At 48.3% G+C, this 22,750-nt stretch overlaps 1 protein-coding gene across 1 annotated transcript in view; it reads left to right on the top strand.

The window, feature by feature from the left end:
- DHX32 (DEAH-box helicase 32 (putative)) overlaps positions 1 to 22,750 on the top strand; it is a 54,329-nt gene that overhangs the window by 28,317 nt on the left and 3,262 nt on the right. Inside the window, exons 3-9 of the mRNA XM_061403988.1 lie at positions 666 to 859; positions 7,108 to 7,480; positions 12,512 to 12,757; positions 14,009 to 14,108; positions 14,200 to 14,358; positions 20,719 to 20,910; positions 21,558 to 21,707. Of these exons, the coding sequence (XP_061259972.1) occupies positions 666 to 859; positions 7,108 to 7,480; positions 12,512 to 12,757; positions 14,009 to 14,108; positions 14,200 to 14,358; positions 20,719 to 20,910; positions 21,558 to 21,707 (1,414 nt within the window). The remainder of the gene's footprint in view (positions 1 to 665; positions 860 to 7,107; positions 7,481 to 12,511; positions 12,758 to 14,008; positions 14,109 to 14,199; positions 14,359 to 20,718; positions 20,911 to 21,557; positions 21,708 to 22,750) is intronic.

The following is a 22,750-nucleotide window of genomic DNA, read 5'->3' as shown; positions in this document are numbered from 1 at the left end:
ACTTGATAGAATTAATTGAACTATTATACATTTCAGTACAAGGATTTGAAAAGAAATAACTTGGCCATCTTGTAACTGACTCTTTCTAAATCTGAAAAGATTGGTTGGTTATCTCACTGAGCTCATTTCTCATCATATTTAGTTGATAAATGCCAGTGTATTTTAACTTTTATTGCCAGGGAAAGTTAAAGTAGGCTTATCTGGTTATTTTGTTATGATCATTTAGAGTTAAATGTAAATGTTGTAATTTTGAACGACTATTTTTCATCTAAATGATATTTAATATTTACATTGCTTAAAGCATAAGAGTTGGTACCAGAAGCCGTATCTTTGATGGTACTTTCTTTTAACCAGAAAGAAAATAATAATCTTAAATATATTAGTCTTTTCATAAAAGCTGAGGTTAAAATTTTTTTTTTACTTTGCCTTTTATTTTTTTTAATCTTCCTGTTTTCATCTGAGGGTCTCACTTTCATAGTCCGTGCTAACTGATGTTTATTCCTAACTTTATTTTCTAATAATAATTCGAGGCGTAAATACAGGTTGTTCAGCTTCACGCGATGTCACGCAGCCCACTGGTGGAAAGAAAAATCACATCTGAGCGAGCCCTTGGGCTTTGTCGTTGTGCTCGTGGGGCTGACCCTGTCTCATTTGTCCCGCTGAAGGTTCCGCAGTGGTGTGCTGAGTACTGCCTTTCCATCCACTACCGGCACGGGGGCGTGGTGTGCACGCAGGTCCACAAGCCCACGGCGGTCCAGCTCGCCCTCCGCGTGGCAGACGAGATGGATGTTAACATTGGTCATGAAGTCGGCTACGTGATTCCTTTTGAGAACTGCTGTACCAGTGAAACCATCCTGAGGTTGGTCTGGGGGGCTCCCTCGTGCTATGCCCGGTATGGCTCCTGGCTCATCCTCTGCAGTCCCAGAAGAGCGTGTTCTTTGCGTTCTCTGCTTTAAGCACCAGTAACTTGTATAACAGTAACTCATCTCTCTGTCACCAGCCTGACACCATCAGAGATCCCCTGTCTGTAAACTTCTTCCATATCTCCCCACATCCTCAGCAAAAAGTTCTGACTTGTTTTGGCTGGCCCCAGAGACCTTCTGGAGCTCCAGCTCTGGTGGGTATGTAAGAGCTGTCCATGTGCCAGCCACGGTGACACGTGGTTCTCCGAGTCCACGGGCCTCGATACGTTCTTCCATCCGCTTGGAATGTCCACGCCTCTTCCAGGCCAGGCTAATTTCCTCCTCGTCGTGAACGGCCCTGTGCAGAGGTCACCCGCTCTACGAAGACCTCCTCAACCCTCCCTTAGTGTAAATTAGAAAGCTCTCTGCTGGACTCTGCAAAATGTCATATCAGCCTTTCATGTAGGCATTGTGGGTCAGCGTTTCTGAAACTCTACTTTTCAGGTGCTTCCAGATTCCAGGGACCCTTGTCAGTAGCTCCCACAAGTTGTGAGGGGGAGAAAAAAATCCTTTTATCTGTTTTTAGCTTCACTGTGAGATTTCCTTTACACAGCGGGTTCCAAGAGTTTAGCAGAAGGAAAAAGAAAAGTGGAAAAAAAAAAAAAACCCTGCTCTGGGCCAGTTTCTCAGGCAGGTTTCCATTGCAGCCCTCATGAAAAGATGAGGCATCCCAAGGGCGTCAGCTGCCCAGGCGCTGCCCGCCCACCCCGGGGGCTGAGATGGGGGTCTTGGCGGCAGTGTGTCTGCCCGTCTCTCACCCTCTTGTGGGCACAGCAGCGCACCAGGGCACACCCCTGGGAACGCCCCCTGCTGGCCTCGCATGGATGCTGCGGCATCCCTTGGCATTGCATAGCCCGGCAGAGGACCGTGGGCAGGGCTGGTCTCTGCTCACTCGTACCCCCAGCGTCTGACGTGCTGGTCCCATGGAGGGCATGCAGCACGCGTGATGATGGAAGGGAAGGCTAGCGCTGGTCCCCGCGGCTGCTGCAGACCCTGTAGAGTGCTTCTCACTCCCAGAATGCCTGTAGAACTCACTCAGTTTGCAGTAAGCTGCTTTCCCGCAAACGTTTACCTTCAAAAGTAGAAGACATCAATCCTCAGGCCGGTGTTAAACCACAGGGGACCTTTCCATCAAGAGCCCTGGGACTTGCACTTCTCGAAGATATGTAACCTTCTCTTACTAGCGCCATGATGTCCCCGAGTCATTGTGTTACTGTGTGTTTATAAACTGTTTATTATGCAAATAGTAAACGTACAAACCTCCCTGCTTTGGGGAACTCACAGACAAGTTGAGGAGTTGGGCAGGACATGCACCCTTAAAAGGGTAAAGGATCCCACACTCAGCAGATTCATTTTTCATCCTTTATATTTTAAAGTGGCCTTTCAAGTGGTCATACTTTTAATTAAAGGACAGCTCTGACTAGTTTACATTTAATAGATGTGTTTTTATCTTAAATGCCATGTCAACTTCGGAGGAGAAGGCAATGGCAACCCACTCCAGTACTCTTGCCTGGCAAATCCCAGGGACGGCGGAGCCTGGTGGGCTGCTGTCTCTGGGGTCGCACAGTCAGACACGACTGAAGCGACTTAGCAGCAGCAGCAGCAGAAACTTCGGAAACCTTATGAAAAGGACTCTTGGATGTGGTCCCTTTTAACATGAAATCTTTTGGTGTTTTTATCTTATTAATGTAGATCAAGTGTACATATATATATATTTAGAAAGTCATAGAGATAAACACTTATGGAGTAACCCAGTAATGTCATCAGGGCAGGTCAGAGACACACCTCACCTTTTAAACATCTGTTATGGGTAGGGACTTGGCTTTCATGCTTTACGGGGAAAACCCTGTAGGACTGTAGGCATTCAATCCTTACAGCCAAAGGCAGGACTACAGTTTCTGTTGACAATTTTTTTAGCTCTTTCTGCATGTAGCTTTCCTTTCTTAACGTAGAAAATAGCCTCCAGAAGCTGGGGAGGAGCTGACCCGCAGCACACCTTAGAAGGCAGAGGGGAACTAGCGACCGCGGCAGGTTCTGGTGGCTTCCGCATCTGCCGGGCTGCCCAGCCGTCGCGTCTTTTCCCTTCACTTCCTGGGCACGCTTATTGCTGGGACGCTGCACTTTCCACCCTGACGTTGCCCAGCCAGTGCAGAGTCAGCAGATACTCTGATTTGTTGCTCACAGAGTTTGAGTTGCAAGCAAAGGGGCCAGAGCTAGTGAAAAGCCCTGTGTTGATAAAAGAAAGTCATCCTTTCTTTTCTTCCTGTTGCTCTGTGCTCCAAAGAGCAGGTGGCGTGGCTGTGAAATGAGCATCTCTGCTCATTTCAGAGATGCTCAACCGTTGCCTTGCCTTGCCCCACCTCTCTGCTTCCGCTTCCTCATCACTGAGCCGTGGTGGTTGCCACACGTGCTCAGGGGATGTTGTGAGAACTCAGGGAGCTGCTGTGCGTGCCTGGTGCGTGGGAGCACGGTGCCCGTGTTAGTGATCTGCGTGACTAAAAAGGTAAACTCCAGCCATGTTCATTGCCTGGAAGACGCGTGCTCACCATAGTTACTGATAAGTTCAGATTGAAAAGCTATTTAAGTAAGAGGCTCTAAGGGGGACTGTTGACTATGGATGGCAGTATTCTTATTTGATACTGTCTTTTCCATTTTCTTTGTACCTCCTTAGCATCTAATCTGTTGGGCACATAATAGGCAGTTAGTAAATATAATCTTTATGCCACTGCCATTTTTCTGGATTCTATATAGAACAATGTAGTTCTTCTTTAAGCTTTTTTCCTGGCTTTTTTCAAACCAGTGGATACTTGAATATCATATGCCTAAAATAGTCTTTGAACTATTAACAGATATCACAATATCTTATGGAAGTGATACATAAATTTCAAATAAGAACCCTCTAAAACACAGATTTTTTTTTAATTATCACATTTTTAAGGTCAAATTCAATAAATATAATTTTAAAAATTAATTAAACTTTCCTATATTATGTTCTTAGCTTTCAGAAATTTAGTCTTAAGAATTTAAGGTATAAATGACATTTCCAAGATATATCCATCTTTTTACATAGTCATCAGGGACAGCATTTTCTTAAGCACTGTACACATGATCTTATTAATATAAGATAAGAAATAGGTCTCTGTCTTATGTAGAAAGCTGGAGGTTTGTGTGCTAAGTTTTAGGATTGATCCTTAGTATTCCCTTCAGTTCAGTTCAGTTCGGTCGCTCACTCGTGTCCGACTCTTTACAACCCCATGAACTGCAGCACACCAGGCCTCACTGTCCATCACCAACTCCTGGAGTTTACCCAGACTCATGTCCATTGAGTTGGTGGTGCCATCCAACCATCTCATCCTCTGTCGCCCCCTTCTCCTCCTGCCCTCAATCTTTCCCAACATCAGGGTCTTTTCAAATTAGTCAGCTCTTTGCATCATGTGGCCAAAATATTGGAGTTTCAGCTTCAACATCCGTCCTTCCAGTGAATACCCAGGACTGATTTCCTTTAGGATGGACTGGTTGGATCTCCTTACAGTCATCCGAAAGGCCAGGTCTAGCTTGCTGAGTCTCGTAGTTTAGGTGAGTCACACTTCTCCCTTTTTGATTAAGCCTGGACGTTTTTCCATCACATACATACCTCTGTCTGGCAGAGAAGGAGCATTTCTTCCTGTCAGATCAGTGCTTAAATGAGTTTTGCTGAGAAAGGAATAGAGATTTCATTTCTGACATTAAGGAAGTAGCACAGACTAAAATAACTCGTGTTAAACAAGAGCCAGTAGCACTTACATCACTGTATCAAACTGATGAATCTCAGCACAACACCTGACAGCTAGGTTTTGGATGCAACTGTTTTTATTTTGCATGAGGTATAGTACTGTAGTATTCAGTGTATTTTCTTTCTTAAGTTTGAGAAAAGGAATAATCAGCAACTTATCACTGCTTGTTTGGTAAGACAGACACAGAATGAGAACAAGTATAGGAGAAGGGCAGAAAGCACACATCCGATTGATTCCATAAAGGTGCAGAAAGGGGGAACGTGGGCTTTATTATGAATCCATGGTGGCCACGGAAGCGATCTTTATAATTTGATGATGGCGTGGGATGTAATAGATCAGTTCAGTTCAGTCGCTCAGTCATGTCCGACTCTTTGCGACCCCATGAATCGCAGCACGCCAGGCCTCCCTGTCCATCACCAACTCCCGGAGTTCACTCAGACTCACGTCCATCGAGTCAGTGATGCCATCCAGCCATCTCATCCTCTGTCGTCCCCTTCTCCTCCTGCCCCCAATCCCTCCCAGCATCAGAGTCTTTTCCAATGAGTCAACTCTTCGCATGAGGTGGCCAAAGTACTGGAGTTTCAGCTTTAGCATCATTCCTTCCAAAGAAATCCCAGGGCTGATCTCCTTCAGAATGGACCGGTTGGATCTCCTTGCAGTCCAAGGGACTCTCAAGAGTCTTCTCCAACACCACAGTTCAAAAGATGTAATAGATATTCAGGCTTAAGTTGACTCTCTCTGTTACTTTATGAGCATATGCAGGATACGTAACCTGTCTGAACCTCAGGTTCCTCTTTTACAAATAATGAGATAATAGTGTCTACCTGGAAGGTTTACTCTAAAGGTTAAATGAGAACTATCATTTAGTTCGACTGAAGGACTGATGTTGAAGCTGAAACTCCAATACTTTGGCCACCTGATGCAGAGAACTGACTCCTTATTAAAAGACCCTGATGCTGGGAAAGATTGAAAGTGGAAGGAGAAGGGGACGACAGAGGATGAAATGGTTGGATGGCATCACTGACTCAATGGACATGAGTTTGAGTAAACTCCGGTAGTTGGTGATGGACAGGGAGGCCTGGCGTGCTGCAATCCATGGGGTCACAAAGAGTTGGACACAACTGAGCGACTGAACTGAACTGAAGGATACAGAGTCAGCAGAGGGAAGTGGTGCCAGGGGCGCAGCCCACAGGAACCAGGCTAGGCGTCCAAGAGCCCCTCCCCATGGACTCACCTAGCACACACTTCGTCCCTCCAGCTGTGAGCTGTGACCATGAGTGTGAAATGCTGTCCTGTCAGGGGAACTCATCAGGGACTCTGTGCCAGGGGTCTGTGCTGGGCACTGGTCACATAGGCACCCTCTGCCTCCTGCTGTATTCTAAAATTCTGGACTGCCAGAAGGAAAGCAGGTTGGACCATATTACAGACAGTAAGCCTCAGTTCTGGGAATGTGAGAACACTCCCAAGTCTAAGTTCCCAAATGCCAGCCAAGGGGCACCCTTGCAAGCAGGCCTTTCTACGAATAGCCGTTTCAGACCTGCCATAGACAGGGACAGATAAAATAAATTCCTTAAATTGGCATAAAGCTTATGGTTTGGCTTCCTCAAGGAATAATGTAGGTAGATATGTGAACGCTGTCAGAAAGATGATGTTTGTATGGTTCTGGATGATTAATAGGTATTTGTGATTATTTTTAAAAAACCTCCCAAGAACTACTGGAAAATTCCGTTAAAATCACTACTGACCCCTTCCTCTTCCAGGAATGCTCCCCAGTTTGCATGCTGCCCTCAAACAGGTGATTACTTTTTAGGTGCTTTTGTGTGGGTGTTATTTGGGTGACATTTCAAACATGTTGATGCTCACACCTTGGTGATGTCATCTCCCAAAAAGTGCCAGCAACAGAGTCCTCCTCCTGGACCCACCGGGCCAAGAACCTGAGCCAGGACAGTCATCTGTGTACACGTGTGCTCCACTGAACAGTGTGTGCTCCCGCTTGACGTTCCGTTTACGGAAGAGGGGAAAACTCTTACCCGACAGGAGTGTTTTGCTCAGGGCAGATGTTCAGTGTAGCCCTTGTTAATATCTGTAATAAACATTTAAGGCAGAGGTCTCTAACCTAAGGTTTAGCGATGGTCTTTAGAGGGTCGGCGAACATATGCAAACTGCGCTTAAAATTTTTGTTTATATGTATTTTTCGGTTTTGAAGGTCTGTAGATTTTATCAGCTTAAAGGAATATTGGCCCCGATCAAGATTTTAAGCTCCCGATTTAGACAAAAGGATGCTAGACAGGCATTTTTGTGGCTTATGTCAGGAGTTTCTTGTATGATCTTTTTCATGAAAGCATTCTAACGTTAATGTTTCCTCTTTGTAGGTATTGTACTGATGATATGTTGCAAAGAGAAATGATGTCCAATCCTTTTTTGGGCAGCTATGGGGTCATCATCTTAGATGATATTCATGAAAGAAGCATCGCAACTGACGTGTTACTTGGACTTCTTAAAGATGTGTTACTAGCAAGACCAGAACTGAAACTCATAATTAACTCCTCACCTCACCTGATCAACAAACTCAGTTCTTACTATGGAAACGTGCCTCTCATCCAAGTGAAAAACAAGCACCCCGTGGAGGCTGTGTACCTTAGTGGGGCTCAGAAGGAGTCTTTTGAGTCTGTTTTACGCCTTATCTTTGAAATTCACCACTCGGGTGAGAAGGGTGACATTGTTGTCTTTCTGGCCTGTGAACAAGTAAGTGAGTGATGCTCCAACCTTCCAGAGTGATAAGGTTACTACCGGGAGCCTTTGAACCTTGCTGGGAAGCTTTGAATAACATACAGGTTTCAGTTTGCTAATTAGCTGTTTAAATATTTGGTTCCGTCACACCTCATTTCTCTATACTTGGGAAAAAGGTTCGATAGAGTAAATAAAGCCTGTGCTTGAAGGGTGAACAGGGAACTGCCTCTAAAAGCAGGAATTGTTCTGAAACAGAATGAGGAGGGGGAGGGGGGAGTCCGAGGAGCTTGTGGGGTGATCTCCAGAGTGTTCCTGCCCCCCAGGCAGTGGGATCCTGGGCTGCCCCAGAGGCTCGCCGTGTACTCTCTCAGCAGAGGGGACACACTGGTACAGCTGCCCCCCTCATGGCAAGAACGGGTGCTGGAGATGCAGAACATAGCCTAAGAGATTGGCAGAGAATCAGGAAGCAAAAAAGGTGTTCCTACAACAGTCAGTGGAGAATTAGGCAGAGCACTAGAGTTTACGGCACACCCAGAGGGCTGTCTCCCTACACTGTTCTTAAAAAGATGAATGAGAAAACGCTTCACTTGAAACTGTCTTTCCAGAAGCACAGCTGGGACATGTACACCTGAGCGTGTTACTGCCTTCAGACAGTCAGGGTCCGCTTGGGGTTGCATTTGTCTAAACGCAGTTACCCTGACCCTGCTTCTCTCTCTCCCACTGCTCTGAGGGCCAAATCTAAAAACCTCCAGAATCTTAACAGTTAGACTTTCTTCTTAGAGACTTACTGCCTGGCCTTTTCCTCCCTGCCCGTCATTTCACTCCGAGTAAAAGCCCTACCTTTTAGACCATGACGATTCCAGTGATTAAACAAAAACCAAAAGGAAGCTGCTTGCTACTGGCTGAGCCACCCGCTGAACAAAGACAAGCACCTCGTCTCTCCATCAGCGCCTTCAGCGTGCACACGCTTTCTGAAACGCCTTCAGGAGTGTGTGTTCTGCTTCACAGTCAGCATGAAGGATGACTGAGCCTTTAGCTTTGAGACCTTTAGATAGTTTTCTCACAATGTAAATTTTATCTGTTTCTGTAAAGAAAGTAATTCAGAATCTCCAGTATGTGATAAAGTACAGCATATTTATGTTTTTCATGTATAACTTATACAGTTTCTTGAGTAGTAAATCTGCCTGCTGCAGTGATATATTCTATTATCGTTCCCTAATCCTGTATGATTCAAGATATTCAAGAAAGTCCTACGGGAAGAAATAAAATGATTAAGGAGACAGGGAAAGGATTTCTGAGAACAGAGGTTTTCAGTGTAACTGGGTAAAGCCTCAGGAAGGGAGGTAGGGCGGAATTAAAGAGTCTAAGATATTAGAAAGTTAGAGCTGCCAGGTGAAGAGAAGGCATATGTCTCAATGCTGGGGACAGGGGCAGTATAATTAAGACTGATAGGGTGAGTAATCATCTTCAGAGTAACCAAAAATTCTCAAATGGATTTTTGAAAAATAAAGCTCATAAGAAAGTTGGAAGTAGTATTTGATTCTTTAATAGAAGCTATAAGTAATGTCATAATGACTTTTTAATTGTCAGACTTCAGAAGATGCATTTCTATGTAGGATAGTAGTAGAAGCTGTAAAATCCACAGGGCTTAGAAGGGTATAGAATCTTCCTGGAAGTCAGACTGGAAAGACGTCTCCTTAAGAAACCGTCCGTCCTGCAGTCTTAAAGTCACGCACGTGGCAGTGCAGGGAAGGCTCGGGGCAGAGTTTGCAATCTGAGCCTCTGAGCGTGAGGACTCACTCGTCCTGGCAGCGGCTGCTGCTGTGGCCGAGTGGAGCACGGGGGTCTCGGGGGGGTCTCCTCCTCGTCCAGCAGGCGGCTGGTGGGCAGAAGGACAGCTGTCCTGCAGCTAGAGCATGCCTTCGCTGGGAGCCAGCGATCTTCCTCGCAGCCCAGCCCCAAATCCCACAGCTGTTACTTGGGTTTCTTTTCTGCATCTATTCCCTGACAAGCTGAACACAGCTCAGTATCCTGATGGACTTTCTTTTTTCTTTTTTACTCCTCATGTCAGGATTAAGTGGCATAAGATACTCTGCTGTGGTCTCAGAATTTGTCTTTTGGAAAATTTTGTCTTGCCCTGAAATCCATGTTAACAGCTAGTGACCATCTTTCCCCTTGCTGTTTGAATCTTTCTTGATTTCGATACACAGCTTTAGAACCTGCCACAGCAAACCAAATGTCGTATGAAAACAAAGCCAAGCAGTCTAACAGAAGTGTACTACTTGTTTTTTTTTTTTTCTCTTAAGAAATCCATTTTAAAGTGCAGAGATTCCCTCAGTCGTTTTGCTTTGGTGAACGTCAGGGGCCTCCCGTCTTCCCTAACCGGGAGCCTAGCCCCTCGCGTGTGAGTTAACACCCACGAGCCAGGCTCTCCCTGTGTCTTGGGCTCAGTCGAGACACGGAGGCCTGCGTGTTTACAGGGTGTTGCTCCTAACCACTTTACCGTCTTTTAACTTGAAGAAAAAGTGAAGTAGATTAACTGGAAAACAAAAATAAAGACAAATGAGACCGTCTAGCCAGGTGGTCATGCAACTTGAAGCTGTCACAGGAAGGTGCTCTTGGGTGGAAGGTTTTCCTGGAAAATATCCCACCTGGTCACGGCCCTTGCCTCTGGGGCTGGATGTCTTCCTTCAGCGCAGGGGGCTGCGTCTCCCACCGTTGTTGCAGGTGTGATGGGAAATCCCTGTGGACGCAAATGCTCTGAACACCTTGAACAAGAAGGAAATGAGTAGACAGTTTGACGCACCAGATGAGTATCTTAGGCACTTTTTAAAAATTCTGAAGATACGACCTCCAAGCTTTTTGTCATCTGAGCTTGAGGAATCTAAAGTAGATACAGTAATGTTTCTATTTTGCTCTGCTTTTGATTTCTCTTTGAAGATTTTTAAAAATTCTTTTTCCTCCCCACTTGGAACAAAATTCAACATTAGAATCCTGTTATAACTGAAGTTTTAGCAGCTGGAAGCAAATGAAAAATGACAGGCCTCGATTCTCAGAGAAAGAGAACTATGGCAGTGCAGTTTGAAGGTTTATTTTGATTGAAAACTTGTGAGTGGGCTGCTGGAATGGAGCCTCCTCTTCCAGCTCAGGTAGCTGTGTGTGCCAAGGTTGCCACCTCCCCACCAGAAGGAACGTACCAGGTCCCTGTGAGGCCTGGGCAGCAGCCACGTGCAGGGAGATGCAGATCAAGGACTTACTCTCATCTCTGCAAATCTCTAAGCTTGCCTCACTGAATATGTGACATGATTAGAATGATAAAAAAAAAAAAATTGGAATAAATAGCTTTATTCTGATTATTCTAGCTGGCAAGCTTTCATTCTTTACAGTCAGTAGTCCTGCTCTTTGCTTGGTTAAAAAAAAAAAAAAACCTGCCCCAAGTAGACCAGCTCCATAGGAAAGGGAAGTGTGAACAGGAGGAGGTGCCCAGGTGACTGCAGCGTGGGCCACAGCCTCTGCCCTGCTTCCTTGGGGTCTCTGGGGTAATAGGTCAGCCCAGGTCTTGCTACTTTCCAGGCAGATCTGTCCGCCTGCGAAGGCCTTGAGTTAGTTAAGTCCCATCCGACAGGTGGTGTGGAGGGAAGGAAAGATGAGCTGGAGCGCTGGACAGGAGCCTCAAATCTTTATAAAAGTCACAGAAGGCATTGTTTTACTTAGACTTTTAGTGAAATCTACCCTAATAAAATGAAATGGGGCTTCCTGTTGAAGCTAAAACTCCAATACTTTGGTCACCTGATGCAAAGAACTGACTCATTTGAAAAGACCCTGATGCTGAGAAAGATTGAAGGCAGGAGGAGAAGGAGATGAGAGAGAATGAGATGGTTGGATGGCATCACTGACTCAATGGACGTGAGTTTGAGTAAACTCCGGAGTTGGTGATGGACAGGGAGGCCTGGCGTGCTGCGGTTCATGGGTTTGCAAAGAGACGACTGAGCGACTGAACTGACTGACTTCCTCCATCTGGTAGCTAGACCCTTAAAAAAAAAACAAATTTTGGAAACAAATTTAAAAGGTGTAAGAATTACATTGGGACATCTTTCTTATATGAGGTTGCAGAAATCTGGTTGTGATTTGAGAAAAATTTAATAGAAAAGTACTGTGTAAAATGTCTTGCTTTTTGAGCATTTTGCAGTAATATACTTGTTTATAGTTTTAGGGCACATAATTTACTCTTTTTCAATGTATTTGATAATGAAACATTTTTAAAGAGTATTTCTAAATTCCTGAATCTTGCAAATATATAAATAACAGTGATTATTTCCTGCCTGCTTCATTGCATTTCTGTTTTTAAAATGCTAAGTGCTAGTGGGTAATCATTTTCAGAATGACCCAGATTAAAGTCCTGATTATGGGACGTGTATGTATATTTGCTTCTATTGGAAACCTAGAGATTGCTTTACAATTCTTAGTTCTGCCACCATCAGAGCTCAGTGGTGCATTCTCACCGATCTGAAAATAACTTTTGTTGCCCTGTCATTGTTAACAGAGGTGAGAAACTGCCTTAAGCTAGAGAAATGCGTGAAGGCAAAGACAGTACATTTCACAAAAGGAAAGCCATTTTGGACTAAAAGCAATGAAATCATTTATAAATTATATTTAACTTCCCCAAAGAAATGTTCTTACACAGTTATATCTTCTTTTTGTATTTGATGATACCTATAGACAACAAATATTTCTTTCCATAAATACATTATGCAGCTTTTGCCAAATTTTTTAAAATATTTTTTTATTTTTTAAACTTTTGTATTGGAGTATAGTCGATTAACAAAATTGTGATGGTTTCAGGTGGACAGAAAAGGGACTTAGCCATACAAATCCATGTATCCATTCTCCCCTGAACTGCCCTCCCATCCAGGCTGCCACATAACATTGAGCAGAGTTCCCTGTGCTGTTCAGTAGGTCCTTGTTTTGCTTATGTTCTATGTAATATGGACAAAGTTGTTTATAATGTACTTTATTCTCATGGATGATGTTCTTGTTTTACTTTAGGATATTGAAAAAGCCTATGAAATTGTCTGCCAAGAAGGATCTAATTTAAACCCAGATCTTGGAGAGCTGGTAGTTGTTCCTTTGTATCCAAAAGAGAAATGTGCACTGTTCAAGCCAAACGACGAAACAGAAAAAAGATGCCCAGTTTATCAGAGACGAGTGGTGTTAACGGCTAGCTCCGGAGAATCTTTGATCTGTAGCAACACAGTCAAGTTTGTTATTGATGTGGGTGTGGAGAGAAGAAAGGTAATTATTATTGAGTAGGTAACTTGCCTAAATTGAGTAGGGCAGTTATCAGACTGCTGACCATTGTCTTGGGTTCCTATCACTTTGCGATCTGGGGACTCCTCTGTATCTGGCCATGTGTGCAGAGAAGCATTGTTGCATGTGGTAACCAGAGTCTTGAGCACAGGTGACTGCCTTTCGTTAGCAGGTTGGTTGTCTAGAAAATTAAATTGACTGAGGTGCTAATGGAAAAAGTTTTAAGGAAACGCAACTACTAACGCAAACTACTTGACTCCCAAGCTAATCTTTGCTTCCATACATGTCTTAGGTGTTTTTAGTGGCCTCTTTATCAAAGTAATAGCATCTTCTCCCAGGTAATTTACTGGAGATTAGTTTCAAGTACACTGACTTTTATTTTAGAAAATTTTGGCTTTATCATTGACATGGTAAAATTCCATCCTAAATTTTAAAATGTATGCTTTTAATCACTGTCCTTAAAAATTAGGAAAAACGGAAATAGGATGGCTCAAGCTCTCAAAGACAGTGGGGTTTCAGAAGTCCTAGCCTGTAAACTGAAAAGAACCTGCCCTGAGTATTGCTCCGTTTACTGTCATGAGGTGCTGTGTCACTTTTATCCCCGTAGGAGACTACGGGTCTCCTAAGTATCCTTGATTACTATGACAGAGCCATTCCAGCCATTAGGAGGGTTTCCTTGGAATCAGTTTGGCTTGACCTTGCAGAATTAATCCACCATTCAGAGAACCCAGGCTTATCACTTACCTTTAAACTTAGCCCTGAGAAGAATCACTGTCAGTGCCGTCTGTAGCTTTATATTAGCCTATCGGACCGGGAAGGCCCAGCGTGCGTTATAGAGGTGAGACCGTGGGGGTCACAGTCCGCTTGAATAGAAGCTTGAGGAAACGCGGCACTGTCAGAGGATCATCCTTTTGTCCACGGGGCACGTGAGTATCTGTCCCCATTGGGCAGCGTGGCGCTTTGAGAAGTGGCATCCATGTTTCAGCAGATGATGCAGAGCCCTCATATTTATAGAAGCCACAGTGAAAGCAGACAGCCCTTAAATTCATTTATCAAAGCTCTTGCAGTTTCCATTTCAAGGCAAGTGTAACAATAGCGAATATCGTACAAAAGGAATGAGTCAGTAGCAGAGCAGTTCATGAAGTCAGGTGCTGCAAACAGCAGTCACTTCAAGACGAGCGAGCCCGCAGGGTCTTGAGTGAGCCGACGCTCAAGCCCCTGTCCTTCCGTTCAAAGGTGTACAACCCCAGGATCAGAGCAGACTCGCTTGTCACGCAGCCCATCAGCCAGAGCCAGGCCGAGACCCGCAAGCAGATCCTCAGCGCCTCCCCCTCAGGTAGCCCCGCGGGCCCCGGAGTCACGCACGGCGGTCCCCGTCTGCTGGCGCCCCAGGTGCGTCAGCCCCGTCTTTGCCCGGTTTCTTCCAGGAAAACTCTTCTGTCTGTACTCCGAAGAATTTGCCTCCAGGGACATGCGGCCGCTGAAGCCAGCAGAGATGCAGGAAGCCAACCTCACAAGCATGGTGCTCTTCATGAAGAGAGTGGACATCGCGGGCCTGGGCCACTGCGACTTCATGAACAGACCCGGTAGGTGCAGGCGCGGGCTGGCAGGGCTCCTGGCTGCAGCCCTGCCTATTAGCTCCTGCCCACCCCCGTCCTAAGAGTGGGTGGCCCCCTGGCAGAGCAAGCAGCCCGGGGCTTTGTTTTGTCCTGAAGCATTGTCTCCACTAGAGGTAAACATTCTCCGAAGTCATTTAAAATTTTGTAAAAAAAAAAAAAACCACCCTCTAGGAAATACCCGTCCTGACAACTGGAAAGTTGTCACCGTCAGACACAGAGACACAGGGAGACAGGTGGCCAGGCCATTGGAAGCCGGGGTGGCGCTGAGACCTTCCCTAGAACCATAGGGGGTTTAATATTGAAACTCTCCCAGTAAAGACTTGGAAGACCAGTTACTTTGCTCACCCTTGCAATCTAAGGTTTTCAACAGACTCCTCCCTAGGGGAGCAGTGGGATCCCCAGGAGAGGGACCGGGTGAGCTCCTCGTCTCATCCAAGACAGACCTCCTTCCTCCTCTATAGCCATCTCCTCCCTGGGAGCCGTCTGTTCTTGCAGGAAAAGGGTCGCTGTTCTCCAGCAGAAGCTCAGGCATGCAGGGGAGAGAGGCCTACAAGGAACACATGTAAAGAAGGCCTTGGCTTTCAGGTTCTTGGGAAAATTAGCACATCACCGGGATAACAGCCCTGCAGTCCCAAGCCTGAGGCTTGACCCTGAGGGTATCAGCCAGCTTGGTTTGGCACAGAGCTTCCCCATCTGAGAAGAGGTTCATTAGGCCTGGGCCCTTCCTTACTAGCTGAAGTGATAGATACATTAGTGATAAACGTACCTTGCAATGGCAGCTCGGAGGAAAGAAGCAGTCACAGGAAGATTGTAAAACGTGTATAAGCAAATGTAGGCAAGCAAACTCAGAATGCGTTTTTCTTCTACAGCAGTGGTTGGAGGGGACTGGCTGGGGCCCTGGGGGTGGGTGATCAGGTCCAGAAAGGCTGGGAAACCAGGATTCCTTTAGCCATGAGCCCTTACCTCGAAAATGGTGAAGCCCCCCCTGCCCCTGGGTCTCGCTCTGGTCCCTGAGGGAAAAGGAGTCTGGAAGGTGGGGGTGGGTCACTCACATCCATTTCTCCAGTCTCTCCCCGGAGACCCCACCCCCTAAAGAAACAGGTTTTATTTTTGAAAACTGCTTATGCTGGGCTTCTCTGGTGGCTCAGACGGTAAAGCATCTGCCTGCAGTCCAGGGGAGACCCAGGTTTGATCCCTGGGTCGGGAAGATCCCCCGGAGGAGGAAATGGCAACCCACTCCAGTACTCTTGCCTGGAAAATTCCATGGACTGAGGAGACTGATGGACTACAGTCCATGGGGTCACAGAGAGCCGGACACGACTGAGCGGCTTCACTTTCTTTTCTTTCACGTTGATTGCCTGGCATCTTGTTTTCGTTCCAGTAGTTACTTGGTGGACCAGCATGATGAGAGAAGAGGAGCAGGCCTTGTAACGTCCAGGATTTTAAAAAGCAAATGGCACAGCACAGCCAGAGTGCAGAGGAACTGCTGTGTTTCTCATGGTCACCCGCTGCTGCTCACTCCGTGCGTGGGGCCCAGAGCAGAGAGCTGGGAACAAAAGGGCGAGGGAAACGATTTATTCTTGTCTCCTGGCAGTATGCATGTAACTGTTTCTGCTGTGCTTTGGGGAAATACAACTGTGGATTAACTCTGACTCATCGTTTTGAAAGGGGAAAAAAAAAGATGATGGTGGCAGCTGCTGCATTTAACGCCGCTCATAAATGAAATACGCAGATGCAGCAGAGCAGCCACCCTCCACAGGACTCGCGAGCCATGTGAAGTGGATTTGGCGTCACTAGGCTATTCATCCAGTTCCCTTGGCCTGTGTGTGCGTGTGTGCTTAGTCGCTCAGTCATGTCCGACTCTGCAACCCCACGGACTACAGCCCACCAGGCGCCTCGGTCCGTAGGGACTCTCCAGGCAAGAACACTGGAGTGGGTTGCCATGCCCTCCTCCAGGGTCCCTTGGCACAGCTCTCTTAAAATCCCTCGTTTTCTTCCCTGGTGCTGAGGACTGACCTCCATGGTGAGTGGAGGACAAAGTCCCTGTTGATCCAGGTCAGGGAGTCCAGGGCCAGCCGACCACTCGAGGTGGTCCTAGGCATCTTCCCTCTGGGAGGGCAGGGGAGCGCCTCAGCACGGGCGGGGACAAGCTTGCCGAGCCCAGGCCCACGCCGGACGTCACCTTGGTATCTGGCCTCAGAGCTCGTTTTGCTGGCGGCCGGACAGCTGGCATCGGAACCATCTGTGAAGAGTGGACCCAAATGCAGACTTGCCAAACATGGCATTCAGGACGAGACAGGGCCGTCTCAGAGACGGAGGAAGGAGGAAAGGGCAGGATCGGGTCAGTGCCCCGAAGACGCATCCAGACCCTTGACCTGTGGGGATGAGGCTGGGACTTCTCAGCCTGTGAGTCAGGGAGTCAAGACGCTCTGCAGTTTTCTCTTCCACCCGAGGAGCCTGGTTGGTGAGTGTGCCCGAGAAGTGGTGGGTCCTTCATCGCAGGAAATGCGAGATTCCGCTCTGGAGTTTACAAAGGGGCTAAAACCTAATAGTCTGTGTGAAGAGGAGATCGGAGGGAAACGGGCCATGGGAGGGAGCCTGGTGTGGATCCCTCCATCCCCGGCAGGGAGCGTGCCGCCAGTCGCCCCCAGCCAGGATTTGACCCCAGCGCTGGCAGGAGGCCCCACCTCGGTTTTTGAATTCACAGAGGCCACACGTCATCTGCCCAAGGCCACACACAGCCGACCGCTGTTCCTAGATGCGGGGAGGAGGGCGGAGAAGAGGCATGAAGGTGCCGAAACCTGTGCGAGCCAGTGTCGTGAGGCGCTCGGGAGTGAGAGGAGGTCATTTTCAGAATGAAAATCTGAGGGAGAGCTTAGAAGACACAGAAGGAAGCACCTTCAGCCCTCAGAACCCGTTCAGCTCTTTGTGGGTCCAGCGACTAGGATCTGTTATTTGGGCCTGGCTGGTGGAGGCTGAACGGGAACGCCAGCCTCCCTCAAGCTGGGGCAGAGAAGGAAATGGGGCTGTCCTCGGCACACCGGCCCAGAGGTGGCCCAGATTGCAGGCACCCCAGCACCCTGGCCCTCGTTACCAGCTGCGTGACATTCAGCGAGCGTGTTGCCCACTGGGCGCCTCAGCGTGTTCATTTGAACACGGGCATCATCAGAGCAATCTCTTCGCAGAGGCCATTACCTTCGTTCCTCTCTGTGGCCCCCGAGAACGATGATGCGCGTGGAGTACATGCTCAGCTGTCAGCACCCACGTGGTGTCCACCCAAACTCTGACACAGAAGGCTCATCGGCCCCAAGCTACAGGAGACCCTCCCGAGGCACTTTTGATGGTGTGAAAAACAGGTACTGATGCCCAGGCCTTGGGAGGCCGCACTGGGCTCCCTGGGAGGAGCCAAGATGGGCAGGAGCTGAACTGGGCTTTGGAACCGAAAGACACAAGACTGGAGGCAGCTGTGCTGACGGCACACAGGTTTGAACAGCTGCCAGCAGAAAGGCTGGTCCAGAGGCTGCTTCCACAGCTGAGGAGAAAGGCTGGTGAGCCCTGTGGCTTTGGCAGGTCGCTTACCGTTTCCCCATCGGTAACGTGAGGACAGAGGGTCTGCCCTCCGGTGTCATGGGGTTAAGAGGTGCAAATGAGATCATTTATGCAGAGGTGCTGCGTGCATTGCGTAACAGGAGGAGGCTGGCACATGCCAGGACTTACGAGCCTGTCCTTGTGAAATTAAGTGAGACAGGGGTCTTCCCTTCCTCTCCAGAGTCAAACTCTTACTCCCATTGCCTGAGAGTCCCAGGACTTTTGAGAGTCTACACCCCCAACCAGCCACCATCATGATTCTTCCATTTCTCCGCTCCGTGGGCGCTCTACTTGGGTGCACACGATGCCCGGGCCCCAGTCCTAAATCCCGCCAGGCCCTCCCGCCCTGTCCAGCTGTCTTTCTCCACGTCTGTCTGCATATGTGTGCATGTGTGTAATTCACACGCCTACAGGACACAGGGCCCGCACGGGGTGAGCACAGCTGTTCCCCCCAGGGCAGTGGTGCTCCGATTCGCTCTTGCTTTGTGACAGGATTTCTGATGCCATGGTGTCCACACATCACAATTCTTGTGGCTGCGGGTGGTGCCAGTGATGCCACTCACACTAGCATCAGCCCAGGGGTGTCAGGACAAGGACGTGGGGTGTCCTGTGACCCAAGCCATGCCTCCGGGACCCCCGAGGGCAGAGGCTGAACGGCACAGGCACGCGGCTTCCTATCTCCATCTCTGCGTTCTTCTCTCTCCTGCTGAGCACCTGAGTGGAGTTCCCTGTGACAAGGAAGGGGAGACCCTGCTATTTGACATCGAAAATCTTGGCAGACTTTTCAAGGCCATAGGAAAGATGCCACGTGAGGCTGTTGGTTCTAGAAATGACACAGCAGAGCCCTGGACCCATCGGACCTGCGCTCCTGCTTTGGATCAGCGCTGAGCCCTCCACCCAGCTGTGGGCTCAACCCTTATTCCAGACAAACGGCCTGTCTGTGAGCAGCCTTTCTGCGGGTGCTGTGGTATGAAAACGCAGATTCCATGTTGGAGCGTGGCATTTGGGCTTCCGCGGGAAAAGGGTGCAGGAAAGAGTGTGTCAGTAGCCCTCCAGGTGACTCTGAGTGATGGCAGTGGGGCAGGCGTGTGACCTTGCAGCGAGCTATCCTGCAGGGAGTACAGCGGCCATGGGCAGTAGAGCTTAATAAAAATGATGTTTTGTTCATATTGAAATTGCCTTTGGAATAAAGCAGCGTGATTTTGCAGTGTTGTAAAGAAGAGGCCTGGCACTAAAACATCGACATTCCATTTGTTAGCATGATCTACCACGGATTACACTTAAACAGCACTGCCGTAAAGAATCCTCATCTAAACCCTGCTTTTACCTACAATTTTATGGGCCGTACTGGGGAGCTGGCTCAAAACGTAGGATGTAATATTAGCAAACCTTATGCGGTTATTTTTATGAGTGCTCCTTCGCCTGTATCATCTGCATGTTCTTTCTAGCATAATAAAACCCCCAAGAACTTCTCTTCTTCCGCTGTTAGGACCGGGAGCAGAGTCATGATGTTATTTCCACCAGTCACCCTGGGTGCAGCCGACTCAACTCCAGGGTATAAAAATGAGGAGCAGTGCCCTCTGGGGACAGAGGCTGGCTGTCCAGCCCAATCCTCACAGGGACAGTTGCCAGAGATCCTGTAACTCAGGATGAAGAAGCTTTGCTGACTTACGGAAACTGGTTTCTAAGCAGCTCTCAGTAATTAAGTTTGCACTCCAGCCCTCCTGCCCTGTTTAATCCGAGCTGCTTATTTCTGCTGCTGCCTCTTGCACCTTCTCGGGCAGGTCAGGTGTTACTTCTGATTTCAGGGCTTGCTGATGGCACCTTGAACTAAATACTTTTTCTAAGGAGCCCATCTGTTTACTTCCTGGGGGCTGTGACTTCTCAAGGCCTCACCCTTGCCTCAGGGTCTCTAAATGCACAAATGGCAAATAGCTCTTTCCTCTTCCTTGTCTGCTGTTGCTGTCATCTGTGTGAGTTCCGGGTCAGCTTTGATTGGTGTGTTTTTCTCTTTATTGTGGGATTCTATTTTCCTACCTCGTGGTTTTTATTGGATGCCAGACATAGTCCGTCTCACTGCGTTGGGATACTGGACATTTCATATTCATAGAAGTATTCTCAAGCTTGCCCTGGGCTGCAGGATGATCCTTTCAGGGGTTGATTTCAGGATTATGTAGGTGGCACTGGAACTGTGCTTATGGGGTAGGGGGTGGTGGGGGAGCGTAGTTATTATTTCCTCCCCAGAGCCCCATGAACCGTGAGGCTTTGCAGCCTGGCTGGTGGGAACGGGCCTGTGGTAGACTGCATGGGTGCACCAGGCACGGATCCTGTCCCTCCTGGCCGGGAGTGGTTTCTCCTATGGGCCCTGCTGACTGAGCGAGGGGCCCTCGTCCATCTGAGTCCTCCTGCAGAGCTCTCTCAGGAAGTCTGACCTTCGAGCTCTGGCCACCCGAGTCTCCAGGGACCCTCAGCACCATCTCCATGATGCAGGGAACCTGGCAGCTCCCCCAGTTCCCCTCCTACCATCACGCCTGGAAACTGAGGGCAGTAAAGCTTCCTGCGTGATGACCCCTCTCAGGAATCACTGTCATTCACTGCCTGGTGGTCTCTGTCTCTCAGACTGTTGTTTCACATATTTTGCTTATCATTTGGTTGTTGTGTGTGGGAGGGAAAATCCAGTACCTGTTACCCCATCTTGGTGGTACGAGACTTTCTAATTGTTGATTTTGTCTTCCCCAGCACCAGAGAGCCTGATGCAGGCTTTGGAAGACTTAGATTACCTGGCAGCACTGGACAATGATGGAAACCTATCTGAATTCGGAATCATCATGTCAGAGTTCCCTCTTGATCCACAACTCTCCAAGTCCATCTTAGCATCCTGTGAATTTGACTGTGTCGATGAAATGCTAACCATCGCTGCCATGGTGACAGGTATTCCTTCAGGATGGTTCTTTTGTCCTGCAGCAGGTATAGATTTAAATGAGATCCATTGACATGGGAATGAAATATTTTCAATTCAAATAGATTGAAAAGGTAGAAAAGTGTAAGAATTACCTTAATATGAAAAATACCTAAGTAAAACTCCAGTGACTTTCTGAAATCAGACAGGTGACCAAGCTGGCTTTTGCTGAAGTGACGGGTACCGGTCAAGAAACACTGTCACTGGAAGTATCCTTACCCCTGCCGATCTTGTGTGTGTTTCCTGTCTCCTCCCACCTTATTCACCTTGGTTTACAGGTTTGAATAGATTCCTTTACTGGCAGAACAAATCAGAGGCTCTGCTGCATCAGAACCTGGGTTCCGGTCCTGTCCCTGGGCCTCTGAGCCCCCAGGTCCCCAGGCTCCCGCTGTAATACAGGCAGGGTGTCCGCTGTGCCAAGCAGCCGAGTAAAGCTAACAGAAACATGCGCGTGAAGACAGCTCACCCTGAGAGCGTCTCTGATTTCTAAGTAAACAAGGAAAACACGTTATTCCCAGAAGACGGGCAGGGCTGCACGCAGCAGTGAGCCCCCCTCCACCTGCTGTGCTGAAGGGAATGGCTCATTATCGCCAACCTTCTGACTTTTCGTGTCTTAAAGCTCCTGATTGCTTTTCGCACCTGCCCCGTGGAGCTGAGGAGGCCGCCCTGTCTTGCTGGAAGACGTTCTTACATCCTGACGGAGATCACTTCACCCTCATCAATATCTACAAGGCCTACCAGGACATGACTCTGAACGCCGCCAGCGAGCGTAAGTGAAGGCTCGGCGTTCTCAGAAATCACCTCCTAGTCGTCCTCTCCTTCCCAGAACAAAGCTGCGTCATGACTCAGCAAACGTCCTCTCTCCCCCAAGCCCCTGGGTCACCTGAGCAGCACGGTGCTCCAGGCCCCCTTGTGCACCCACAGGTTTAGCCGTAGAGATACCCTCCTGCTCCCGCAGACAGCCCTGCGTCCACGCACCCTGGCACTCAGCCCGCAGCCTCCAGAGCCAGCCTGCTGGGGCCACGGGGACGGGAGACCTGGACTTGCCCAGCACGGCCCTGCCCTCTCGGGCCTGGGGAGAGAGGAAACAACTGCCATCTCCAGGTGCCCAGCAGGCAGAGCTGCACTGTGTGCTTTCTGACATGGCAGGTTCATTGCTAGATGGAGAGAGAATGTGGATCACTCAAAACAAAACACACACACCACCCCCAGCTCCAGGTGGTAGTAATGAAGAGGCGGGTGAGCTGAGGGAGACTGGAGCTTGGCCGAGGAGGGGAGGAGAGAGAAGGGGTGTTCAGGGGAGTAGAGTAGCTTGTGGAAAAGCTGCAGCAGAGGATGGGGTGTGTCTGAACCACGGTGGCTTATGTTCCCACTTAAGGGGTAAGGGGACGGCAAACTCCTCCACGGGAAACTCCTGTTCCAGCCTTAAAGACAGGAAGGGGATCTCAGGGGCCAAGAGGGCAGCGCAGTGATGCGGAAGCAGCCAGAGGACTGGCTGCAAGGAGGGTTATTTTGTTCTCCTTTTTCTCCACGGTGCTTCTCTTGCCTCCTCTGCTCCAACAGAGGGTGTGAAAAAGTACTTGAAGTGAAGCGAAAAATATGACAGCAGTCAGAATGGCAAAATGGTACGGAGCGGGGAGTTAGTTTTTTGACGCTGAGAAGAAAAGGTTGTCAGCGAGGTACACAGGGAATTTGGCAGCATCTTTGGAGAGCAGGCCGGATGACTTGGTCATCACGTGACCAAGCGCGTGCTTTCACGGCTCCAGGCAGGCCTGAGTGGAGTGGACAGGACCGTGCCGAAGGTCTGCAGTC

This window comes from Bos javanicus, chromosome 26 (genome assembly GCF_032452875.1).
Source record: "Bos javanicus breed banteng chromosome 26, ARS-OSU_banteng_1.0, whole genome shotgun sequence".
Classification (NCBI taxonomy): domain Eukaryota; kingdom Metazoa; phylum Chordata; class Mammalia; order Artiodactyla; family Bovidae; genus Bos; species Bos javanicus.
The sequence above is the reverse complement of the archived record's forward strand: the minus strand, read 5'-3'. Positions and strand labels throughout refer to the sequence as shown.